This window comes from Panulirus ornatus, chromosome 5 (assembly GCF_036320965.1).
Source record: "Panulirus ornatus isolate Po-2019 chromosome 5, ASM3632096v1, whole genome shotgun sequence".
Taxonomy (NCBI): Eukaryota; Metazoa; Arthropoda; class Malacostraca; order Decapoda; family Palinuridae; genus Panulirus; species Panulirus ornatus.
In genome coordinates this window covers 19038686-19065993 of record NC_092228.1, presented here as the reverse complement: position 1 = coordinate 19065993, position 27308 = coordinate 19038686, and the positions used below count along the sequence as shown (strand labels likewise).

General features: G+C 39.7%; 1 protein-coding gene across 6 annotated transcripts in view; it reads left to right on the top strand.

Moving 5' to 3' along the window:
* Zir (dedicator of cytokinesis) overlaps window positions 1-27308 on the top strand; it is a 304369-nt gene that overhangs the window by 160038 nt on the left and 117023 nt on the right. For 5 of the 6 annotated variants that reach the window (XM_071661769.1, XM_071661767.1, XM_071661771.1 and 2 more), the window contains 2 exons: window positions 4185-4367; window positions 6586-6775. In XM_071661769.1, coding sequence (XP_071517870.1) covers window positions 4185-4367; window positions 6586-6775 — 373 coding nt within the window. The remainder of the gene's footprint in view (window positions 1-4184; window positions 4368-6585; window positions 6776-27308) is intronic. The other variant, XM_071661770.1, reaches the window with a different exon arrangement.

Here is a 27308-nt window from a genome sequence, read left to right as displayed (position 1 = left end):
ACTCTCTCACCCCAACTCTCATTTGCCCTTTTTTTCACCTCTTGCACCTTTCTCTTGACCTCCTGTCTCTTTCTTTTATACATCTCCCACTCAATTGCATTTTTTCCCTGCAAAAATCGTCCAAATGCCTCTCTCTTCTCTTTCACTAATACTCTTACCTCTTCATCCCACCACTCACTACCCTTTCTAATCAACCCACCTCCCACTCTTCTCATGCCACAAGCATCTTTTGCGCAATCCATCACTGATTCCCTAAATACATCCCATTCCTCCCCCACTCCCCTTACTTCCATTGTTCTCACCTTTTTCCATTCCAGTCTCTCCTGGTACTTCCTCACACAGGTCTCCTTCTCAAGCTCACTTACTCTCACCACCCTCTTCACCCCAACATATATATATATATATATATATATATATATATATATATATATATATATATATATATATATATATATATATATATTAGGTACATTAGGTTATTAGGTACAGTAGGGTTGAGGGTCAATTCAATTGGGAGGTGAGTTTGAATGGAGAAAAACTGGAGGAAGTGAAGTGTTTTAGATATCTGGGAGTGGATCTGGCAGTGGATGGAACCCTGGAAGCAGAAGTGGATCATAGGGTGGGGGAGGGGGCGAAAATTCTGGGGGCCTTGAAGAATGTGTGGAAGTCGAGAACATTATCTCGGAAAGCAAAAATGGGTATGTTTGAAGGAATAGTGGTTCCAACAATGTTGTATGGTTGCGAGGCGTGGGCTATGGATAGAGTTGTGTGCAGGAGGATGGATGTGCTGGAAATGAGATGTTTGAGGACAATGTGTGGTGTGAGGTGGTTTGATCGAGTAAGTAACGTAAGGGTAAGAGAGATGTGTGGAAATAAAAAGAGCATGGTTGAGAGAGCAGAAGAGGGTGTTTTGAAAATGTTTGGTCACATGGAGAGAATGAGTGAGGAAAGATTGACCAAGAGGATATATGTGTCGGAGGTGGAGGGAACGAGGAGAAGAGGGAGACCAAATTGGAGGTGGAAAGATGGAGTGAAGGAGATTTTGTGTGATCGGGGCCTGAGCATGCAGGAGGGTGAGAGGAGGGCAGGGAATAGAGTGAATTGGAGCGATGTGGTATACCGGGGTTGACGTGCTGTCGGTGGATTGAATCAGGGTATGTGTATGGGGGTGGGTTGGGCCATTTCTTTCGTCTGTTTCCTTGCGCTACCTCGCAAACGCGGGAGACAGCGAGAAAGCAAAGAAAAAAATATATATATATATATATATATATATATATATATATATATATATATATATATATATATATATATATATATATATATATACATAAATGCCCATACATGCTTCTATACATACATATATACTTATACGCACACAGACATATACATATGCACACATTTACATATACATACTTGCTTACCTTCATCCATTTCTGGTGCTACCCTGCTTCACAGAACACAGCATCGCTACCCCCTGCTTCATTGGGGTAGTGCCAGGAAAACAGACAAAAAAAAGGTCCCATTCGTTCACACTCAGTCTGTAGCTTTCATGTGTAATGCACCAAAACCACAGCTCCCTATCCACATCCAGGCCTCACAGACCTTTCCATGGTTTACCCAAGACGTTTCACATACCCTGGTTCAGTCCATTGACAGCACATCGACCCTGGTATACCACATACCTGCTTCACAGAACAGAGCATCGCTACCCCCTGCTTCATTGGGGTAGCGCCAGGAAAACAGACAAAAAATAGGCCACATTTGTTCACACTCCGTCTATAGCTTTCATGTGTAATGCACCAAAACGACAGCTCCCTATCCACATCCAGGCCTCACAGACCTTTCCATGGTTTACCCAAGATGTTTCACATACCCTGGTTCAGTCCATTGACAGCACATCGACCCTGGTATACCACATCGTTCCAATTCACTCTGTTCCTTGCATGCCTCTCACCCTCCTGTATGCTCAGGCCCTGATCGCTCAAAATCTTTTTCACTCCAACCTTCCACCTCCAGTTTGGTCTCCTGCTTCTCCTTGTTCCCTCCACCTCAGATGCATATATATATATATATATATATATATATATATATATATATATGTATATGTGAAATGAGGAAATGGCAAATATGTATGAAAAAATGCAAATATTATTAAGACTTTTGGTGTTGAAAGTGCATAGGTTATGCTTCTGAATATCTTTTAGCATTAGTGGAACTAAGTGGGCTAAATGTTATCTAATTTAATTGCAGAATTTTTTGATAAAATCCATATTTTTCACCACAAAACATTAGTTTCAACCTAGCTTCGGTGCCAGATATGGAATCTTTCATATCTTTTCTCGCAGAAAAATTAATAACAAAAGTCACATGAACTATTTTGTTTTCTTGTGGCAAGGTGATGTTTTTAGGGATTTGGTCCTGAAAATGAAACATGGTTCCAAAGGTCAAGGGACATTTGCTTCTAAGATATTTATTTAACTTGACTGCAGAATTTTACATTGTTGTGAAAAGTAGAAAATTTATCTTCTTGTATTATTTACTAGGGGGTAGATCGGTATTCTGTTAGTGAAAACTACTCCAGGTATTTTTTGCTTGATGGTATCATAAACAACTGACTTAGTTACACACTTGTCATGTGCACCTTGTCATTGGCTTAGCAGCTGCATGTTTTCTGGATTTTCTTTATGTATATAGTGTTTTCATTTTGACTGCACAGTAGAAGAGAAGGAGTGCCAAGCATGTAAATATTAGAGGTAGTGCATCAGAAGGTAAACTTGTGTCGAGTGTTTATGATATGATGACTGTTATTCAGTTATGTCTAATGTAAAATAAGTACAGAAACATTCCTTTTTATCATTACTGATGGGGATCGTCAGTAGCCTCCACTTTCATTTCAACACAGAGGCTGGTCATACCATTGGTTGTAAAGTTATTGTCCTTTTGATTTTGGTATTATTGGAATATTAGAGGTTTCTTCATCTCGTGTGTTCATCAGTTTTCCTCCAAGATGGACCCCATCATCTCATTTTTGGCACCTTTTTGTGGATAACATTTACTCAGTGGAGAAAAATGGATGTGAAAACACTGGTATGCCTATATCCTAAATTGATCAACATCTGAAAAGGACTCCTACCACATACCCTCTTCCTAGATGATTGATATGGCTGTACCTGTATTTTGATGACTGGGTGATTGACACATAAGGGCATTTAAAGGTTTCCCTTCCCCATTTTCTGTTAGTTCTGGTTAACAGATTTCTTTTTTGCTATTTGAACTATGAGCCACAGTGGATGGATGATTAGCCCAGTGTTTTCAAAGTTATTATGAAGATACCAGATTAGAAAAGGCTAATAGATAGACAAAAAGCATTGATACAGGTGGAGAGAGAGAGAGAGCAATATTAGTATTCTGTTAATAATTGCCTTTTTTGTTCCAAATTTGAATTGAGGTTAGTTTTAGCCATTACTCAAATCAAAGTATGTAGTACAGCATGATATATTGTAATGAATCAGGCACAACCCAAAGGAGATTCAAAGTACAATAATGGGAAAATTGGAAGGAATTATTGATTATATATGTGGGTTTTGATAAATTATATTTGCATAAATCTTATGAAAACATCTTTACCCATCAATATGTTGCATATCAAACTCAGAATTCTTATTTACCAGGCATTCATAGAGTAGAAAGAAGACATACACTGTGATCATAATTTTGATCAGCTCAGCTATGATATGATAAAGATATTGGTATCATGGATGTATACAGTGAAGTAAGAGCTAATTGAATGCCTCAGCTCCACTATGTAATCCACTTCATATATGTATATTATTATTTAAAGAATATATGCACCATTAATGTTTTATTGCACTGCACTTGCATGCAGACGACAGAAGAGGAGATGGAAAATGTAAGTGTCCATCTCTTCCTTCCAAGTGTCTTATTCAAAATTCTACAGTAAAGATTTCTGTCAGGAACATATTACAGCATTAGTTTTAGCATTTGTGACTGTAGATTGTATATTGTTTTTCATGACTATTCTCTCTTAATTTTATATTTCCATTATGTAAAACTCAGTTTAGCCCAATATTAGATGTGTTATAAGTTGTAAGACTTTTGTACATGGATGAATTACTATGGTTTTACTGGGTCTGATTACAAGATCTTCACATTTTTCTTAACAGCAACAAACTCGCAAGTGTCCCTTGAGTTCAGAAACAACACGGAATTTGCTAATATGCCTTTTATGGGTTCTTCGCAATGCTGATGAGGTCACCCTTCGACACACTCTCTCTGAATTACCCCATAATCGTCTCCATCAGCTTCTGGATATTCTTTATATTGGAGTCTCTTGTTTTGAATATAAGGTAAGAGACTGTAAGTTTGATTGCTTGATTTTATCTGTTAAGACTATATTGAGCATCTTATGGTTTTTAGGGTTTCTTTTTATATGGTATGTCATGATATCTTGTTCAATATTATATAATTTTTGTAATTTTTTCAGATATTTACTTACAGTATTGCTCTTCGTAATGGTATAGAAATTATTTTTTATGTGAAAATTCAAGATTTAAGGTATTACTTTATAGGAAATAAAGAACTGATTTTTATATTGATAGATAAATTGATTGTAGCTCCTTAAGACTACTGAGTCTTTGAAGATAAAGCTTGAAAATGATTTTTTTTCTTCACTCATTGTATGTGGCCATTTAGTACCAGCCAGTTGTTTATATGCCATATATGCATAAAAAATCCATAGATTTTCTTTCCAGTCATGACCTTTGCTGAATTATATTAGAATTTAAGTAATCTTTATGCAATGATTCACATCCTTACCAAATTTTACAGAACTGAGAGAGTTTCCTACTCTCATAGTTTGCTAGTCTCTAACATTTACTTTATGATTATACTCTTTAGATTTATGTAATCTCTGTGTATCCAAAGTCTCTTCACTTGGCTTATTCCATTCATTCACTACTCTTACTATAGAAACACTTCATATGTTTCTTTCATTTTTTGCTGCAGCCACTTCTTGATCTGTCTTCTTATTTCAAAGACCTGTTCACTAATACATTCCTAATTTAGTTCATAACTTGAAACTTTATATCATGCCTGCCCTATTTTTTCTCCTCAACATTGTACTGCAGGCAAATGTATTTCATCTAACCTGTCCATGTAACTTGGCTACCCTGTTTTAGGTGGCATCATTTTTGTTCACTGTGGGACCTTCTCTACTAGATGTAGAAGAATGATGTGTGAATATTATGTGGTTTAAAGAAATCACCAGAAAGGTGCATCAATAAGTCTTTTTGGGTGATACTGTGATACAGAATGCATGGCAGGAGATGGGATGGGCAAGTAGGCAGATTGTAGTAGAGAAGGTACAAGGACCATGAAAGAAATGGATTTATGTAGTGAGAAGTTTGATTAATGCTTAGGGATATTTCAGATGAAGATTGTAGAGAATTAGTTTGGGATTGAACACAGTCGAAGTGTTTAATGTATGAAAATGGTATGAATGAAGACCTTGGTCTCAATTGATAAATCATTTTACTATGTAAAGTGAGAAACATTTTTATGTGTGAAAGCATGTTTTCTTCTTAACATACTGGACATGTTGATGATGATGAAAAAAAGCGGAGGGTGGGCCAGATGATGTTGCAAAGGCTATTTGTACATGATCCACCTCATTGCAGTGGGAATGGGATGATGACAGATAGATAGGTTTTATACAGATAGATAGGTTGTATGCAATAAGGTACATAAATTCTAGTTCCTATCACTTATTGCTTGTTTGTCTGCTTTTGCTCATATTACTTTTGGTTTCATTTTATTGCTTGAAAAACCTTGCCTCTTTGTATTGATAGTATTGGTGATCATATCTCGTGTTTCATGTTTTATATGTAGTGTTTTTTCTCCTCTTCATTTAGTTATGAAATAATTTTATCATACATGCATTATGATCAGGTAGAAATGTAAGTATGGAAGTGAAGAAAGGACGAAGGGACAGCTTAGTCCTCCAGACCCTGACCTGTACAGCTGAAACTTGGACATGTGATGAATCACGAGGTCAAGAATTTAGGCTGTGGGAATAGTTATTTGAGAGAAGCATGTGATATGAGTTATTTGAGAGAAGCATGTGATATGACTAGATGGAAAGAAGAAAGTAATGAGGGGATGCATAAGATATTTGGTATGGCAAGGAATGCCAAGGGAATAAATTGTGGTTGGTAGAGTTGTTGTAACGTAATACTTTGAGGTGGTTTTAGCATGTGGAAAGGATGGGAGAGAGGGAGTTTACAAGGAGAGTGTGTGATGATATGATCAAAGGGGTGGTGCAAAAGGAAGACTACCTGTGACGTGGGGAAATAGAGTAGAAGTGTACTGTAGGGAGAGAAGTATGGGAAGAATGCGTGGAATTTTGTTTGCGAGGTAGGCATGTAAGGATAGGGATATATGAAGACTCTTTTCCCATGGCCTCCTCCTTGATGGGAGTCCTAGAGGGAATGAGCATGAGAGGTATAGCTAGGTAGATAGCACTATGATGTACTTTATCCATTCGATGTATTTTTGTATAAACCATAGGGAAAGAAGACATCTCATCGTGGTGGTACAGTTAGCTCACGAAGCAAAGAAGCCATGAAGAGCCGTCTCGAGGAAGCCATCATGGGCCAGAATTCAGCACGTTCAGAAATGATGCTACGACGTCGAGGTAACGCTTCCCCCAACACCCCTCATGTTGTTGGACTGTCTCAGTTCTACATTCAAGGGGCAGGTTTGTGTCACTTATGAACATTAAGTGAGGCACTTATTCAACTACTCAACCCTTCAACCCAGCAATACTGTGGCTATGTAAACTGCCTGTGCACTGTACCAGGGTTTGTACATACTCAGTGGCTTGCACCACTATTCAACACCATCTTGCAACCCCCTTCGTTGGTTTGGGGTCTGGAGGAAGGTTTATGGTAGTTTAGTTTAGGAAATTTCATCATGGTTACATGATAAGATGTGATTCTTTGTGTTCAGTGATGATTTCTTTTGATATCAAAGAGTTTAATTGACTTTGTGAGTGAAACTAGCATGCTTTTTCATTTTCAGTTTGTTCTGTAAATTTAGTGCTCAAACAAACATCGCACTGCTTGTCTTATCATTGAAGGTATCTTTGTAAACTGTTGGGTTGATTTGAAGGCTGTAGAATGCAGATGATTAGGGATTTTTTTCATTTTCTTTGATATTTCTCTCAGAAACACAAGTTGACCCACATATTTTTCCTTAGCAAATGTGTCTAGTATTTATGCTAAGCATTAAGTTCTGCAAAGGGACTGATTGTATGCTACTATTTCTCCAGCTTATTTCTTGAGTGCACAGTAAATAAAGAATGTGCTTTGATCTGCTTATTCTGGATTTCAACATTTAATTGTTAGGTACCAGCTAGGTTGTTGCTTCCCCATAGAAAACCTCTGGTTTACTTTAATGGGTTTGGTAATTAGTGAAATCCAAAATGCCTGGGATATAGGGATGTTTCAGTTGTAGTTAAACTATTTCTGCAATAGTTTTCCCAGAACAGATGATAACTAGGAGTGATAACTTAAGGAAAGATTAATTCTCAAAGACTTCAGCAAGTTAAAGAGTTATTTGGTTATTGATTTAGTCAACTAAGTAAGCCACCTTTAGATTAAATGTATGTACTTTATCAACTGCATCTGTATGCTGGCAGTGTTAAGGAAAATTCTTTTTATCAAGGGTCAATTTTGTTTGTCTTGGGGCTCTGAAAAAATCTTGAAGATCCCTAAAAGTGTGAAACCTCTAAACCCCTGCCTTGTGTTGAGATTATAGACTCTCATCCCACATGCTAAACACCTGTTTAGAATTTGCAGCTTAAAACTTTGTCTGGGTCTACCCTCTTACTACTCTCTAACCTCCCTTTAGTGATGATGTTATAATCCTACTCGCTGTCACACTGGTTGGACTAGATGCCCCATGATTATCATAGTTCCTGGACATTGCAGATGTTGAGCTCCAGTCCTCCCTTTTTCTGTTTTCTTTAATCCTACCATGGGTAAACTTGGGGTATATTGTATATATGTACAGAAAATTGTATAAAATGATTTGCAATGTTATGAATTTATTACATTTTTAAACTGCTAAAAAAATTTCTGTGGTGAATAATGACATTTCACCCTTTCTTTTTTCCACTTCTCTTTGGAACGTGGATTTTTTCTGTTCTGTTCAGATTTCTAATGTATAGGCCCTTTATAGGGGGAATAAACAGAGCAAGGGGTTAGAATAGGTGTTTTCATAGAATGACTTGATGTTCCTACTGGGGATTGATATCAGTTAGTCTGGCTTCCACTGCTTTTGTTCTGCTAATATCCCTTGTTTGGATTTTCAGTAGACAGGAGGCTCCCATGGTTGGATCCTAGGGGATGAGAGTCTTTTTTGTTTTGTAAAGATTTCTTTTTTTATATAAGGTTATATATTGACAATTGCCACCCCTAAGTCATGGTGAGCAGGATAGAATCATTTGGCTCACTTATCTGGCAGTCCCACACCTTGACCATTGCTTTTTCCACAAGGCACTGGGGACTAGTCTGCTGGTCAGGAAGAGATGATACCCCCAATACTGCACAAGAGTTGCCCTCAGCCAGTGGCTAAGAAATGGCACCGAAGTTCACCAGTAATGTCGACTCTTTTGCCTTGGCCACCCCCTTGAGGGAATGACCATCAGAGATTTAGTTAGAAGAAGAAAGTTAAGTGAATGTGAATAAGAGCAAGGTTATTAGGTACAGTAGGGTTGAGGGTCAAGTCAATTGGGAGGTGAGTTTGAATGGAGAAAAACTGGAGGAAGTGAAGTGTTTTAGATATCTAGGAGTGGATCTGGCAGCGGATGGAACCATGGAAGCGGAAGTGGATCATAGGGTGGGGGAGGGGGCGAAAATTCTGGGGGCCTTGAAGAATGTGTGGAAGTCGAGAACATTATCTCGGAAAGCAAAAATGGGTATGTTTGAAGGAATAGTGGTTCCAACAATGTTGTATGGTTGCGAGGCGTGGGCTATGGATAGAGTTGTGCGCAGGAGGATGGATGTGCTGGAAATGAGATGTTTGAGGACAATGTGTGGTGTGAGGTGGTTTGATCGAGTGAGTAACGTAAGGGTAAGAGAGATGTGTGGAAATAAAAAGAGCGTGGTTGAGAGAGCAGAAGAGGGTGTTTTGAAGTGGTTTGGGCACATGGAGAGGATGAGTGAGGAAAGATTGACCAAGAGGATATATGTGTCGGAGGTGGAGGGAACGAGGAGAAGAGGGAGACCAAATTGGAGGTGGAAAGATGGAGTGAAAAAGATTTTGTGTGATCGGGGCCTGAACATGGAGGAGGGTGAAAGGAGGGCAAGGAATAGAGTGAATTGGAGCGATGTGGTATACCGGGGTTGACGTGCTGTCAGTGGATTGAATCAGGGCATGTGAAGCGTCTGGGGTAAACCATGGAAAGCTGTGTAGGTATGTATATTTGCGTGTGTGGACGTATGTATATACATGTGTATGGGGGGGGGTTGGGCCATTTCTTTCGTCTGTTTCCTTGCGCTACCTCGCAAACGCGGGAGACAGCGACAAAGTATAATAAAAATATAATAGATAGTAAGTAGGAACATTGGTTGGGGGCATTAGGTGAAAGGAATTTGTTGGAACATTTGGCAAGAACAAGAGGTAGACACATTAGGTAGAAGTAGTTGGAGGGATCATTGGGTAGGAGCTTCTTAAAACACTGCTAGAGTTGCCCTTTGCCAATAGCCTGTTAAGGATGAGGCATTATAGGCTAGGAAGCAGCACTGGAGTTAACCAGTTATTGAGAGTCTTTAGTCATGGCCACCCCCATGAGGGAGTTCCCTTTTCATACAAAGAAAGTTAAGTATTTACATAGAAGAGCTTGCTTTCCAGGGCTCTTGCAGTTGGGTTTTGTACATTTCCAGGATTGCTTGTGTCTAATGATGTATTTTCATTTTCACTGGGTAATCATTATTAGAGTTTCAAAGCAAGAGCCAAGTTAAAAGGTTTTTAGATCTAGCTGGTGTGTATGGTGCCACTGTAGAGCCTGCAGCATTTTTAGATGATGCCCCTATCTGCCAGAATTTTGTTTTTCATACTTATTCACCATTTCCTGCATTAGAGAGACAGTGCCAAGAACGAACTAAGAATGGCCTCTTTTGTCACTCAAGTTGTCTTGTATGATGCATTGAAACCAGAACCCCCAGTCTGCAACCAGGCTTCACAGACTTTTCTGAAGTTTCCCCTGGTCAATTCATATCCTTTTCTTAAACCTATGCATGCTTCACACTCTCTTGCATGTTCAAACCCAAACACTCAAAAGCATCTTCTCTCCATTTTTCCATCTCCTTGGTTTCTCTTTTCCTAATGTATAAAAAGCATCTTCTCTCCATTTTTCCATCTCCTTGGTTTCTCTTTTCCTAATGTATACACTCAAAGTCAACCTTACATGCATCCTCTCCATGTATACAAATCATTTCAGCACACTCTCTATATAGTTTTCTTATGAATCTTCCCTTTACTACTACACCTCTTTCCTACCCTAACATTTTGAGATTTTGCCCTCAAATACTTTATTTCCAACACATCCACCGTGTTCCATACTTTTTTTTCATCTATAGCATATGCCTTGCATCATAAAACACCAATGAGACTACTATAACATTATACATATCCATCTTTGTCCTCACAAACAGTGACACCTTAGTCCACACACTCCTCAGTACACCCAGAAAATTAGAACCCTCACTCACCCTGTGGCTCACTTCACTTACCGGGGTTCCATTTGCTGCCATGTTCACTCCCAGGTGTCTAAAGTACCCCACTTTCCTTTGGTTCTCTCCTCTGAAACTCACACCAACTAACCTCCCTCATTTCTATGTTTACTTTATTATGAATGGTGTAGTTTTACTCATTTTTCTTAAATATTATGTGTAAATGAGAAACTTATAGCAAAATATTGCCTTTAAAGTGGAAATGAGAAACTTATTTATTGCAAAATATTGCTTTTATTCATAAATTATGTATGAATAAACAAACACTTTGTATTAGAAACCAACTTTTGACATTGCATGCAATTTGTGAATCTGTACTAAATTCTTAATATCTTTTAACAGTTGTATTAAGATACAATAATTTTCTATGGATGAGGGGCCTGTAGCATTTACTTCATTTGTTTTTAGGCTAATCCAGCACTGGATTTATTGAGAAATAGCTGGCTCAATCTTTTTCAGCATTGGCTCATTTTAGAAATGTTCAGTCCCACGTAAGGTGTTTGCTCTTTCCTTGTCTAATTCCATTCAGGTAGCTAATGGTATTATCTTTTGGAGCTCCTGCCTTGCTGTAAGGATTATGTTAACAAGATTCCATTTCTTCTGAGTCATTATTGGATACAAGAGATAATTGTTAGCCATCATTGTATCTGAAAAATCCATTATGCCCTGTACTGATGGTAGACTGGTTGGTCTTTTTGGTGATAGCATCTTCTCTCAAGCAAGATCAAAGGCCCCCTTATCAAGATTTTAGAGTAGTACTAATGAAGTGGCAGCTGTCAGCACTTGTTTATGATGGAGCATGAAGGGATCTAGTCCTTTATAGAGGCTTCTTATGAGGTGTGTTCATATCCATGTCATTGTCGGGGATATGAGAATAGACTTGATTCAAAGGTACCATTTTCTGACTACTTGACTGATGATACACCTGGTTGGATGATAAGTAGGGTTATTACAATGTTTTTATTACTTCTGTAATGCTGTATATTGTCTTAAAATGCATGATGGAGGAAGTATCTCAAGAAGGCTGAAAGTAAAACATATTCTTATAAGAGCCTTAGGTTTTTTCTTATTGTGACTTCATTGGGAACTTTATTACTGTCATATAAGTTTTATAGTGCATTTCTAGTCAGTAAAAAAGACAGAGAGAAAGAGAGCCCTCTCAAAGTTTTGGCAGTCTTTGAGAGTCTCACACTTTGCAGGAAGCAGGAGTAGTAATCCACTTTATTTCAGTTTTTCAATAAGTTATAATACACTCATCCTTTCGAAATATAAATTTACATTCATCAGGAACATATTTATATTCTTGTAAAATGATCTTTTGCAGTTTCATCCATATCAATTAACTTTAGTGATAGTCTCCCTCACCACAAGAGGCCCTTGGAGTTCTTGTGGGTGAGACATGAACTTTGAGCAAACCAGCTTTTGCGGTAATGGTAATTGTGAGGGTTGCATCATCCTCAGTGACCTCAACATAATTCCTGTCAATTATAGAAGCTGAACTTCATCAAAAAATTCCTTTGCTTCTCAGAGGTGCTTATTGTGCTGGAAGATGGGTGCTGCCTTTAATCTTCTGGCTCACTTTCCAAGCAACTGCATCTTTCACAAAATTATTTATCTATTTTGCTTTGTCGCTGTCTCCCGCGTTAGCGAGGTAGCGCAAGGAAACAGATGAAAGAATGGCCCAACCCACCCACATACACATGTATATACATACACATCCACACAACGCAATATATACATACCTGTACATCCCTGGGGATAGGGGAGAAAGAATACTTCCCACGTATTCCCTGCGTGTCATAGAAGGCGACTAAAAGGAGAGGGAGCGGGGGGTTGGAAATCCTCCCCTCTCGCTTATTTTTTTTTAATTTTCCAAAAGAGGGAACAGAGAAGGGGCCAGGTGAGGATATTCCCTCAAAGGCCCATTCCTCTGTTCTCAACGCTACCTCGCTAATGTGGGAAATGGCGAATAGTGTGAAAGAAAGAAAGACATCTCAACGTATACTTCTATATACACACACGGACATATACATATATACACATGCACATAATTCATATTGTCTGCCTTTATTCATTCCCATCGCCACCCTGCCACACATGAAAATAACTACCCCCTCCCCCCAAATGTGCGTGAGGTAGCGCTAGGAACAGACAACAAAGGCCCCATTCGTTCACATTCAGTCTCTAGCTGTCATGTAATAGTGCACCGAAACCACAGCTCCCTTTCTACATCCAGGCTCCACAGAACTTTCCATGGTTTACTCCAGACACTTCACATGCCCTGGCTCAATCCATTGACAGCACATCGACCCCAGTATACCACATCGTTCAATTCACTATTCCTTGCACGCCTTTCACCCTCCTGCATGTTCATTCCCTGATCACTCAAAATCTTTTTCACTCCATCTTTCCACCTCCATTTGGGTCTCCCACTTCTCCTCGTTCCCTCCACCTCTGACACATATATCCTCTTGGTCAATCTTTCCTCACTTATTCTCTCCATGTGACCAAACCATTTCAAGACACCCTCTTCTGCTCTCTCAACCACACTCTTTTTACTACCACACATCTCTCTTACCCTATCATTACTTACTCGATCAAACCACCTCACACCACATATTGTCCTCAAACATCTCATTTCCAGCACATCCACCCTCCTCCGCACAACTCTATCCATAGGCCACGCCTCGCAACCATATAACATTGTTGGAACCACTATTCCTTCAAACATACCCATTTTTGCTTTCCGAGATAATGTTCTCAACTTCCACACATTCTTCAAAGCTCCCAGAACTTTCGCCCCCTCCCCCACCCTATGATTCACTTCCGCTTCCATGGTACCATCCGCTGCCAAATCCACTCCCAGATATCTAAAACACTTAACTTCCTCCAGTTTTTCTCCATTCAAACTTACCTCCCAATTGACTTGTCCCTTAATCCTACTGTACCTAATAACCTTGCTCTCATTCACTTTTACTCTCAGCTTTCTTCTTTCACACACTTTACCAAACTCTGTCACCAGCTTCTGCAGTTTCTCACACGAATCAGCCACCAGCACTGTATCATCAACGAACAACAACTGACTCACTTCCCAAGCTCTCTCATCCACAACAGACTGCATACTTTCCCCCCTTTCCAAAACTCTTGCATTCACCTCCCTAACAATCCCATCCATAAACAAACAACCATGGAGACATCACACACCCCTGCCACAAACCTACATTCACTGAGAACCAATCACTTTCCTCTCTTCCTACATGTACACATGCCTTACATCCTCGATAAAAACTTTTCACTGCTTCTAACAACTTGCCTCCCACACCATATATTCTTAATACCTTCCACAGACCATCTCTATCAACTCTATCATATGCCTTCTCCAGATCCATAAATGCTACATACAAATCCATTTGCTTTTCTAAGTATTTCTCACATACATTCTTCAAAGCAAACACCTGATCCACACATCCCCTACTACTTCTGAAACCACACTGCTCTTCTCCAATCTGATGCTCTGTACATGCCTTCACCCTCTCAATCAATACCCTCCCATATAATTTCCCAGGAATACTCAACCAGCTTATACCTCTGTAATTTGAGCACTCACTCTTATCCCCCTTGCCTTTGTACAATGGCACTATGCAAGCATTCCGCCAATCCTCAGGCACCTCACCATGAGTCATGCATACATTAAATAACCTTACTAACCAGTGAACAATACAGTCACCCCCTTTTTTAATAAATTCCACTGCAATACCATCCAAACCCGCTGTCTTGCCGGCTTTCATCTTCCGCAACGCTTTTACTGCTTCTTCTCTTTTTACCAAATCATTCTCCCTAACCCTATCACTTTGCACACCACCTCGACCAAAACACCCTATATCTGCCACTCTATCATCAAACACATTCAGCAAACCTTCAAAATACTCACTCCATCTCCTCACATCACCACTACTTGTTATCACCTCCCCATTAGCCCCCTTCACTGAAGTTCACAAAATATCTTGTTTAAAATAGACATATTTCGAGAGATTCATCCAGATTGAGTACGAGTAACAGAAGAGCATCTTTCCCAGGCAGAGTACAGCCGAGTTCTCTCACTTGTGTATCAGTACGTTAGGATTCAGCACCTGATACTTCTAGGGTGGACCTAAGACCTTTAGTGTCTACTTTTTATGGGCCTGTAGGTATGCCTTCATCTAAGAAAGAGGTCCCTTCATTTCCCCTTACCAAGCTAAGTACTATTAGTTAAAGTCTGTTCAGACTTTTGTTTTCAAGTCTTGGCTTTCTCAGCTGGAAAAGGTTGAGTTTTACACTCCAGAACCAAGAGCCTTGTCCTGGTCCTAATGCCTCTTGGAATTATTCATTATCTCTTGGCATGGAGGACTATTCTGATACTTATATAAGGAGATAGCATAAGTAGTATCTATTGTTAACACCTGTCTTGTATGGAGGAGAGATGAATCTCCTTTTTCCTTGAGTTTTGGTGGTTAGTCTTAGCTGTTTTTTCAGAGACCAGTTATTGCATAATGAATCTTTTAACATAGCTTTTTCAGAGACCAGTTATTGCCAAATGAGTCTTTTAACACAAACATTATCTATCATGGGGTTTGTTTGCAATTTGCATGTCTTCATTTTGAAGTGGTCTTCAATTCAGTTCATTGCTAATCAAGCCTCCAACAGAAGTTTCATGTCTCAGAAATAACCATACTAACTCTGTATCTTGCTTTTAGAAAAAAAGTGCTCATGATAAGATTTAGCCATGATGGCAGGGCTAGAGCCTACTGCTTACCCCATTTGTAGCTTGATGAATAAGACCCTACCTCTCTGGTATTTGCACAGTTATCTATCTTGGGTTTCTCTAGGACTGATTTCAACCTCATCTTAAGAAGTCTTTCATGTTTCTGTAGTTGTTCCTTACATGTTTCTTGTTTCTTCTAGTAGTGTATGAAATAGTTGTTTGAACTTCCCTGTAGGCCATTCACATATATAGTCTTGGACACATTATTTCTCTTGCAGTTTTTGGGTCATCTGAAAACATAAGATTCAGGTCCTTCTGATAGTTCATTATCTAGATCAGGGACAATGTGAGACACGTCTGCTTATTTCAACCAAGTTTGAAAAGGCACTTTAGTCATGTTTTTTGCTCCCTTCTGTTAGAGTGACTTTTGATCTACCAGATGGGTCCTTGTCTAATGCTGACTTGGTCATTTTTTTTAACCTCTAGTATGGAACAGCGATAAGATGCCCTTTGGCAGTCCAAGAACACTTTTTCATTTAATGGTCAGAATTGTAGAAGTCTTAAAGATTTATTGTGCATGACATATTTTTGAACCCATGTTTCCTAGTCTGACATAGTTGCTCTCTTACAATATTTTCCATTGTTTCCCATTTAGCCCCTTCCTCTCTTTATGGCTTTTTTCTTTCTTCCACCAAGAGTTTGAACATTTCAAGCAGCCTGCTCAGTGTTTCTGCAAACTACTCAAGTATATGAGCAACATTCATGTGCTCTATGGGACATGTGTGAAGCCAAGTCCTTCAGTAGCTTTCTTCTGTCTTCTTTGATACTGTCTGTGCTCTCTGTAGTCTCTCTTCTTCCCTTTTTGTTATATTTAGGGATTTTGAATAGGGAATAGGGGAAAAGAATACTTCCCACGCATTTCCAGCATGTCATAGAAGGCAACTAAAGAGGATGGGAGCGGGGGCTAGATATCCTCCCCTCCTTGTATTTTAACTTTGTAAAAGGGGAAACATAAGAAGGAGTCACGCGGGGAGTGCTCATCTTCCGTGAAGGCTCAGATTGGGGTGTCTAATAAATGTGTGTGGATGTAACCAAGATGAGAAAAAAGGAGAGATAGGTAGTATGTTTGAGGAGAGGAACCTGGATGTTTTGGCTCTGATTGAAATGAAGCTCAAGGGTAAAGGGGAAGAGTGGTTTGGGAATGTTTTGGGAGTAAAGTCAGGGGTTGGTGGGAGGACAAGAGCAAAGAAAGGAGTAGCAATACTCCTGAAACAGGAGTTTTTGGAGTGTGTGATAGAGATTGAAATGGGTAAAATGAAAGTGGATGGATAGAGATAGGTGATTATTGGTGCCTATGAACCTGGGCATGAGAAGAAAAATCATGAAAGGCAAGTGTTGTGGGAGCAGCTGAGTGAGTGTGTTAGCAGTTTTGATGCACTAGACTGGGTTATAGTGATGGGTGATTTGAATGCAAAGGTGAGGAATGTGGCAGTTGAGGGAATAATTGGTGTACATGGGGTGTACATGGAGATGATGAAGAGCTTGTAGATTTGTGTGCTGGAAAAGGATCATTGATTGGGAATACCTGGTTTGAAAAGAGAGATATACATAAGTATACGTATGTAAGTAGGAGAGATGGCCAGAGAGCGTTATTGGACTACAAGTTAATTGATAGGCGCATGAAAGAGAGACTTTTGGATGTTAATGTGTTGAGAGGTGCAACTGGAGGATGTCTGATCATTATCTTGTGGAGGCAAAGGTGAAGATTTGTAGAGGTTTCCAGAAAAGAAGAGAGAATGTTGGGGTGAAGAGTGGTGAGAGTGAGCTTGGAAAGGAGAGTTGTGTGAGTGGGATGTATTAAGGGAAGCAGTGATGGCTTGCGCAAAAGATGCTTGTGGCATGAGAAGCGTGGGAGGTGAGCAGATTAGAAAGGGTAGTGAGTGGTGGGATTATTTGTGAAAGAGAAGAGAGAGGCATTTGGATGATTTTTGCAGGAAAATAATGCAAATGACTGGGAGATGTATAAAAGAAAGAGGCAGGAGGTCAAGGGAAAGGTGCAAGAGGCGAAAAAGAGGGCAAATGAGAGTTGGGGTGAGAGAGTATCATTAGATTTTAGGGAAAATAAAAAGATGTTTTGGAAGGAGGTAAATAAAGTGCATAAGACAAGAGAACAAATGAGAACATCGGTGAAGGGGGCTAATGGGGAGGTAATGAAAAGTATTGGTGATGTGAGAAGGAGATGGAGTGAGTATTTTGAAGTTTTTTCAGATAGACGATAAAGTGGCAGATATAGAATGTTTTGGTCGAGGTGGTGTACAAAGTGAGAGGGTTAGGGAAAATGATTTGGTAAACAGAGAAGAGGTAGTGAAAGCTTTGTGGAAAATGAAATCTGGCAAGGCGAAGGGTTTGGATGGTATTGCAGTGAAATTTCTTAGAAAAGGGAGTGACTGTGTTGTTGACTGGTTGGTGAGGATATTCAGTGTGTGTATGGCTCATGGTGAAGTGCCTGAGGATTGGCGGAATGCATGCATAGTGTCATTGTACAGATGCAAAGGGGATAAAGATGAGTGTTCAAATTACAGAGGTATAAGTTTGTTGAGTATTCCTGGGAAATTATATGGGAGGGTATTGATAGAGAGGGTGAAGGCATGTACAGAGCATCAGATTGGGGAAGAGCAATGTGGTTTCAAAAGTGGTAGAGGATGTGTTTGCTTTGAAGAATGTATGTGAGAAATACATGGAAAAGCAAGTGGATTTGTATGTAGCATTTATGGATCTGGAGAAGGCATATGATAGAGTTGATAGAGATGCTTTGTGGAAGGTATTAAGAGTATATGGTGTGGGAGGCAAGTTGCTACCAGCGCAGTATCATCAGCGAACAACAACTGACTCACTTCCCAAGCCCTCTCATTTGCAACAGACTGCATACTTGCCCCTCTCTCCAAAACTCTTGCATTCACCTCCCTAACAACCCCATACATAAACAAATTAAACAATCATGGAGACATCACGCACCCCAGCCGCATACCGAAATTCACTGGGAACCAATCACTTTCCTCTCTTCCTATTTGTAGACATGCCTCATATCCTCGATAAAAACTTTTCACTGCTTCTAGCAACTTGCCTCCCACTCCATATACTCTTCATACCTTCCACAGAGCATTTCTATCAACTCTATCATATGCCTTCTCCAGATCCATAAATGCTACATACAAATCCAAGGGGTATACCTCATCGTTCCAATTCATTCTATTCCTTGCACGCCTTTCACCCTCATGTAAGTTCAGGTGAGGTAGTGCAAGGAAACAGATGAAAGAATGGCCCAACCCACCTTCATACACATGTATATACATGAATGCTCACACATGCACATATACATACTTATACATTTGAACATATACATACACAGACAAATACATATATACACATGTACATTCCTATGAGTCCATAGGGAAATTGGAACACGATAAGTTCCCACATGCACTTTCATGTAATAATCACATCATCATGGAAGACACAAGAGAGAAATATAAAAGTCAGTTGACATACAACAAAGGCTGACTGTTACATTTTTCTCTTGTGTCTCCCATGATGATGTGATTATTAAACGAAAGTGCACTTGGGAGCTTATCTTGTTTCATTTTCCCCGTGGACTCATGGGAATATATTTGATCATGCACAAAATTGTGATCCTTTCCACTCATGTACATATTCATACTTGTGCCTTCATCCATTGCCGTCCCCACCCCATCACACATGAAATGGCACCCTCCTCCCCCTGCATGCACACGAGGTAGCGTTAGGAAAACACAACAAAGGCCACATTTGTTCACACTCAGTCTCTTGCTGTCATGTATAATGCCACGAAACCACAGCTCCCTATCCACATCCAGGCCCCACAGACCTTTCCATGGTTTACCCAAGATGTTTCACATGCCCTGATTCAGGCCACTGACAGCACGTCGACCCAGTTATACCACATTGTACCAATTCACTCTATTCCTTGCATGCCACTCACCCTCTTGTATGTTTAGGCCTTGATCACTCAAAATCTTTTTCACTTCATCCTTCCACCTCCAATTTGGTTTCCTGCTTCTTCTCCTTCCCTCCACCTCTGACACATATCTCCTCTTTGTCGATCTTTCCTTGCTCATTCTCCTCATATGTCCAAACCATTTCAACATACCCTCCTCTGTTGTATTTAGATATTTGCCTTTTTAAAGCCAAATTTGTTTCCTATTTGTGATTTATGTATTTACATTTTTACATCAGATTTGGTAGGAATTTATGAATAATGTTGCACATAATTAAATATTATCAGTGTTGTAAATGGAAATGGTGAAGAGCTTGTAGATTTATGTGCTGATAAAGGACTGATGATTGGGAATACCTGGTTTAAAAAGAGAAATATATACATAAGTATAAGTTGTTAGAAGCAGTGAAAAGTTTTTATCGAGGATGTAAGGCATGTGTACGTGTAGGAAGAGAGGAAAGTGATTGGTTCTCAGTGAATGTAGGTTTGCGGCAGGGGTGTGTGATGTCTCCATGGTTGTTTAATTTGTTTATGAATGGGGTTGTTAGAGAGGTGAATGCAAGAGTTTTGGAAAGAGGGGCAAGTATGAAGTCTGTTGTGGATGAGAGAGCTTGGGAAGTGAGTCAGTTGTTGTTCGCTGATGATACAGCGCTGGTGGCTGATTCATGTGAGAAACTGCAGAAGCTGGTGACTGAGTTTGGTAAAGTGTGTGAAAGAAGAAAGTTAAGAGTAAATGTGAATAAGAGCAAGGTTATTAGGTACAGTAGGGTTGAGGGTCAAGTCAATTGGGAGGTAAGTTTGAATGGAGAAAAACTGGAGGAAGCAAAGTGTTTTAGATATCTGGGAGTGGATCTGGCAGCGGATGGAACCATGGAAGCGGAAGTGAATCATAGGGTGGGGGTGGGGGCGAAAATCCTGGGGGCCTTGAAGAATGTGTGGAAGTCGAGAACATTATCTCGGAAAGCAAAAATGGGTATGTTAGCAAAAATGGATATGTTTGAAGGAATAGTGGTTCCAACAATGTTGTATGGTTGCGAGGCGTGGGCTATGGATAGAGTTGTGCGCAGGAGGGTGGATGTGCTGGAAATGAGATGTTTGAGGACAATGTGTGGTGTGAGGTGGTTTGATCGAGTAAGTAATGTAAGGGTAAGAGAGATGTGTGGAAATAAAAAGAGCGTGGTTGAGAGAGCAGAAGAGGGTGTTTTGAAATGGTTTGGGCACATGGAGAGAATGAGTGAGGAAAGATTGACCAAGAGGATATATGTGTCGGAGGTGGAGGGAACGAGGAGAAGTGGGAGACCAAATTGGAGGTGGAAAGATGGAGTGAAAAAGATTTTGTGTGATCGGGGCCTGAACATGCAGGAGGGTGAAAGGAGGGCAAGGAATAGAGTGAATTGGATCGATGTGGTATACCGGGGTTGACGTGCTGTCAGTGGATTGAATCAGGGCATGTGAAGCGTCTGGGGTAAACCATGGAAAGTTGTGTGGGGCCTGGATGTGGAAAGGGAGCTGTGGTTTCGGGCATTATTGCGTGGCAGCTAGAGACTGAGTGTGAACGAATGGGGCCTTTGTTGTCTTTTTCCTAGTGCTACCTCGCACACATGAGGGGGGAGGGAGAAGGTATTCCATGTGTGGCGAGGTGGCGATGGGAGTGAATGGGGGCAGACAGTGTGAGTTGTGTGCATCGGTATATATGTATGTGTCTGTGTATGTATATATATGTGTACATTGAGATGTATAGGTATGTATATTTGCGTGTGTGGACATGTGTGTGTATACATTGTGTATGGGGGTGGGTTGGGCCATTTCTTTCGTCTGTTTCCTTGCGCTACCTCGCAAATGCGGGAGACAGTGACAAAGCGAAATAAATAAATAAATACGTATGTAAGTAGGAGAGATGGCCAGAGAGCGGTATTGGATTATGTGTTAATTGATAGGCGCGCGAAAGAGAGACTTTTGGATGTTAATGTGGTGAGAGGTGCAACTGGAGGGATGACTAATCATTATCTTGTGGAGGCGAAGGTGTAGATTTGTAGAGGTTTTCAGAGAAGAAGAGAGAATGTTGGATTGAAGAGAGTGGTGAGAGTAAATGAGCTTGGAAAGGAGACTTGTGTGAGGAAGTACTAGGAGAGATTGAGTACAGAATGGAAAAAGGTGAGAACAAAGGACGTAAGGGGAGTGGGGGAGGAATGGGATGTGTTTAGGGAAGCAGTGATGGCTTACACAAAAGATTCTTGTGGCATGAGAAGCGTGGGAGGTGGGCAGATTAGAAAGGGTAGTGAGTGGTGGGATGAAGAAGTAAGATTATTAGTAAAAGAGAAGAGAGAGGCATTTGGACAATTTTTGCAGGGAAATAATGCAAATGAATGGGAGATGTATAAAAGAAAGAGGCAGGAGGTCAAGAGAAAGGTGCAAGAGGTGGAAAAGAGGGCAAATGAGAGATGGGGGTGAGAGAGTATCATTAAATTTTCGGGAGCATAAAAAGATGTTTTGGAAGGAGGTAAATAAAGTGCGTAAGACAAGGGAACAAATGGGAACATCAGTTAAGGGGGCTAATGGGGAGGTGATAACAAGTAGTGGTGATGTGAGAAGGAGATGGAGTGAGTATTTTGAAGGTTTGTTGAATGTGTTTGATGATAGTGGCAGATATAGGGTGTTTTGGTCAAAGTGGTGTGCAAAGTGAGAGGGTTAGGAAGAATGATTTGGTAAACAGAGAAGAGGTAGTAAAAGCTTTGTGGAAGATGAAAGCCGGCAAGGCAGCGGGTTTGGATGGTATTGCAGTGGAATTTATTAAAAAAGGGGATGACTGTATTATTGACTGTTTGGTAAGGTCATTTAATGTATGTATGATTCATGGTGAGGTGCCTGAGGATTGGCAGAATGCTTGCATAGTGCCATTGTACAAAGGCAAAGGGGCTTAAAGTTGAGTGCTCAAATTAGAGAGGTATAAGTTTGTTGAGTATTCCTGGTAAATTATATGGGAGGGTATTGATTGAGAGGGTGAAGGCATGTACAGAGCATCAGATTGGGGAAGAGCTGTGTGGTTTCAGATGTGGTAGAGGATGTGTGGATCAGGTGTTTGCTTTGAAGAATGTATGTGAGAAATACATAGAAAAGCAAATGGATTTGTATGTAGCATTTATGGATCTGGAGAAGGCATATGATAGAGTTGATAGAGATGGTCTGTGGAAGGTATTAAGAATATATGGTGTGGAAGGCAAGTTGTTAGAAGCAGTGAAAAGTTTTTATCGAGGATGTAAGGCATGTGTACGTGTAGGAAGAGAGGAAAGTGATTGGTTCTCCGTGAATGTAGGTTTACGGCAGGGGTGCATGATGTCTCCCACTTGGTCTCCCACTTCTCGTTCCCTCCACCTCTGACACATATATCATCTTTGTCAGTCTTTCCTCACTTGTTCTCTCCATGTGACCAAACCATTTCAGAACACCCTCTTCTGCTCTGTCAACCACACTCTTTTTATTACCACACATCTCTCTTACCCTTTCATTACTTACTCGATCAAACCACCTCACACCACATATTGTCCTCAAACATCTCATTTCCAGCACATCCGCACAACACTATCTATAGCCCACGCCTCGCAACCATATAACATTGTTGGAACCACTATTCCCTCAAACATACCTATTTTTGCTTTCCAAGATAATGTTCTTGACGTCCACACATTTTTCAATGCTCCCAGAACTTCCGGCCCCTCCCCCACCCTATGATTCATTTCCGCTTCCATGGTTCCATCCGCTGCCAAATCCACTCCCAGATATCTAAAACATTTCACTTCCTCCAGTTTTTGTGCTGAATTTTGTGCTGAATTTTTGATATGTAAGGAATTATATCCAAAATCATATGTAGTGTAACAGGGATAATGCATGCATATCAGAAGACCCAAGTGTAAGTTCTACTCCTGTGTCAGGGCTCCCAAGCATAGTTGATCATATTTTGACGAGAGGATCCCATCTCTGTCTGGGAAAGGCAGTGTTAAGAATTTCATTTATTTTTTCCTCACACTATTTATTGTTTTTTCCTTTTAGATTGACCAAATTTTGTTCCTTAAAATAATCATGTTTAGAAGTATGGTATATATTTTCACCTTCTATTGTAGAGGGAATTCTTAAGTGCAGTCATTCCTCCAGACTTCAGGTTATATGTAAGGTGACATTTTAATGTCAATGTGCATTATTTAAACAAAACCTCTCATTGGTTTCTCTTCCTAATGATTTCTATAAAGCACTACTTGCACATGCTTTTTAATTTATTTCATTTTTGTTGATTTACATAATCATAATAAATGGAGCAGTGTTTGATGGCATGCCTAAAATTTTGTATTGGTACTGACTGAGTAAAGCTTGTTCTTGTAAGATGCAAGCACAGTGTGATGTAGCTTACATAGTGAACTGCAGCTTACTATATCCTAACAAATCTTATACTTAGCTCTAAAAAAAGGAAAAGTGACTTACAGCTTTAGGTCTTGTGTCTTTTTCATGATAATTTTACTAATGTATGCTGCTTATACAGTAATACAGAACTTGTGGATGTATTTGATATTACTATTTTTATTGTATCCTTGCTTTACTTAATTTACTTTACTTTAATTTACCCATTATTTAAGTGATGTGCTTGGTATTGCTTTTGCCAATAAAAAGCAAGTTTATGAAAAGGTTATTTCTTTTATTAGAAAAGATATTACTTTATTTTTTTGTTCAAGGTGCATACTGTGCTCTCTAATACACACTCTGGCACGAGATATATGAGAGTTAATCTAGCACTTTGGTGTCAGTCCTTCAACTACAGTTCACTAACTTGTGCTTGTTTTTTTTTAAGAAGTCATTCACAAATGGATTTGCTGGCAGCAGTAGTCATGAAATTGGTTACTTTGCTGCCTTTGATTTTTCAGAGGTGTGGCAGTCTTTGCAGGTAGTCAATTTGCTTGTTGAGAACACTGCCATGATAGAAATACTTTAGTCTACGAAATTTCCTCTCCTAGTCTAAAACATATTTCGTTAGATTGGAGAGTACTCTATGTTTGAAGGCTTGCAATTTCTAGAGGGTCAGTTGAAATAGGAAACAGTTTAGTTGCTATTATGTCCCAATCACTGAACTTGGAGACATATTATGGTAGTAAACTCCACTTCCTCCATTTATCCTCCTCCTCTTCCTCCACTTCCTTCTCCTCTTCCTCTGCGTCATATCTTCCTTATTTGTGGGAATATCTTGATGAAGCATGGGACAAATAAGACCCCTCCATTGATTGAGTGTTGCATCTCTTAATTGAATAACTATACCTTTAGGATGGAGGAAAGATCTTTTTATTTTATGAACTTCCCTTTTATAGGCCACCACTTTTTTAATTGCAGATTGAGACAAAGAATACTTCCTATGCATTCCTTGCATTTCATATAAGGTAATTAAAAGGGGAAGAAATGAGTGTGCTTGGGGAAACTCTCCCCTTCTTGTATCTCAGTTTATGAAAGTGGGAAGAGAAGTAGCTAAGCAAGGAGTACCCATTCTCCTTGGAAACTCTGGTGAGGGTGTCAGAATGTGTATGGATACAACCAAGATGAGAAGAAGGGAGAGATAGGGAATATATTTGAGGAAAAACTGGATGTTCTACCTCTGAGTGAAACAAAGCTCAAACTGAATTATATAGCTACTGATAAACACAGCTCTAGGAGAAAGGGAAAGATTGGTTGAGAAATGTCTTGGAGGTGAAGTCAGGGGCTATTGTGAGGGTGAGATAAAGGAAGGGTAGCACTTCTTCTGAAGGAGGAGTTGTAGAAATGTGTCAAAGGAAGTGTGTCCCAGACTGATGTGGATAAGAATGAATTCATATCTATCTATAAGTCCCTATAATGAGATTTGCCACGGTGGCAGGGCTCAGATGTTGCATTCAGAGCTTGAAGTTTACGTTGATGAACCACGTTTTTCTAAGCCTACGGGTGGTGGATGATTGTTAGTGCATATTTGTTTATTTATTGTTTGTTATCATGGGTTATCATCACCACAAACAAAAACTTGTACATTTCATCTTGAGTGGTATCATTGAACTTGGATAGCCTTTTGCTTGGAGATGTGGCTGTGTTCCCCCCACAGAACCATTATAACAATTTGGTTTTCACTATCATGTCCATCAGATCACCATCAAAATACTGTAAGAATCAGTCTAGCTCCTCAGAATTCTCAGCAACAGAATAAGTAAGTGTTCTATCTATCTGTCTGTATCTCTGATGCCCTTTCCCAATGAGAACTCCCTCAAGGGGGTGGCCATGGCAGAAGAATTGTAACTGTTAAACACCAGTGCCGTTCTCAGCCCTTAGTGCCTCAACCTTAACAGGCCACTGGAAGAGGGCAACTTCAGAGCTGTGTTTTGAGAGGCTCCTACCAACTACTTCTACCTAATGTGTCTGCCTGTTGTACCTGAATTACTACTGTCAAAGCCAGTTTGCATAAGAGTGAAGTTAGTAACATTTGTCCATGCCCATGAGGCAGATAGTGGAGCATCATTGCTGCTTCTTTCTGCCACAGCCTTGCCTCATACTGGGATGGAGATCATCTTTACTCTCATAACTGGCAGTATCATGCTCTTTTTTCCTTTTGTATTCATTCTTCCACATCTTGAAAACTATATACATCTGATTCTGATTCTGTCCAAGTCAAGTTTGTGTGATAAGTTCATGTAATGATTTGTGTTTTCTTGTTTGGCTTGTGGAGGTGAAGTTGTCATGGTTACTAGCTACTTTAGCAAAAACAGACTAATGGTTGGAAATACCCTTTGAGATGCCAGAAAATGAATTCTGGCGATTTAACACCCCGTACTGCCTCATGCAGTTTTTTCAAAAATGAGATCCCACATATGATATATTCAGAGCACCCCATACTTGGGTTAGCAGTCTACAGGTCAAAAAGGGGGACATGCATGCATATATGTGGAGGAGTGAGAAAGATGGTAAGTGGGCATTATTAGATTACACATTAATTTATAGGCTTGTAAAAGAGACTCTTGGATATGAGTGTGCTAGGAAGGCTATATAGAATATAATAATGATCACTAATCAGTTTTTGATGTAGATAAGATACCTGACAAAACATGGTCAGTGGTAACTCACTTGGCACACAGATCATACTCCTGCACTTTTAGCATGTTTTGCTGAAATATCTACAAAGCTTCTACACATTGTTGAAGTGAAAGTAGTGGATGAAATATATGTCTGAAGTTGTTGAAGGTTTTTAATTGGAATTGTAGGTTAAATCTCCTTTTTTCAACTAATTTGAAAAAACTTGTTTTTATGGTTAGAAAGGAAACCATATTCAGCAGTTAAGGTATTAAACCCCTTTGAATTACCATACTTCTTTTATGGTATGTGTATAGATTTCTGATGTCCTTCTGTAAGGGCTCACAGGGAGATTGAGGTGTTGGAGGCATGAATAGACAAAAAAGATAATCACATAGAGTGAAATCCTACAGTCTACCTCATGGATGCTGTGTATTCATACTTGAAAATATTTATGACCAACTTGTAGGTAGATCAGTGAATAATGTGCCTTACAGTAAGTGCTGCCTCACAGTCCCATTGATTCTGTGTTACCCTAACCCATCATTTTCTTCCTTGCATCACTACTGCATTTCCTTGATAACGTGTAACCTGTATTGCTAAAACCCTGTCTTATCAAGGACTGGTTATCTGAAACTTATGGATTTCATTGTTT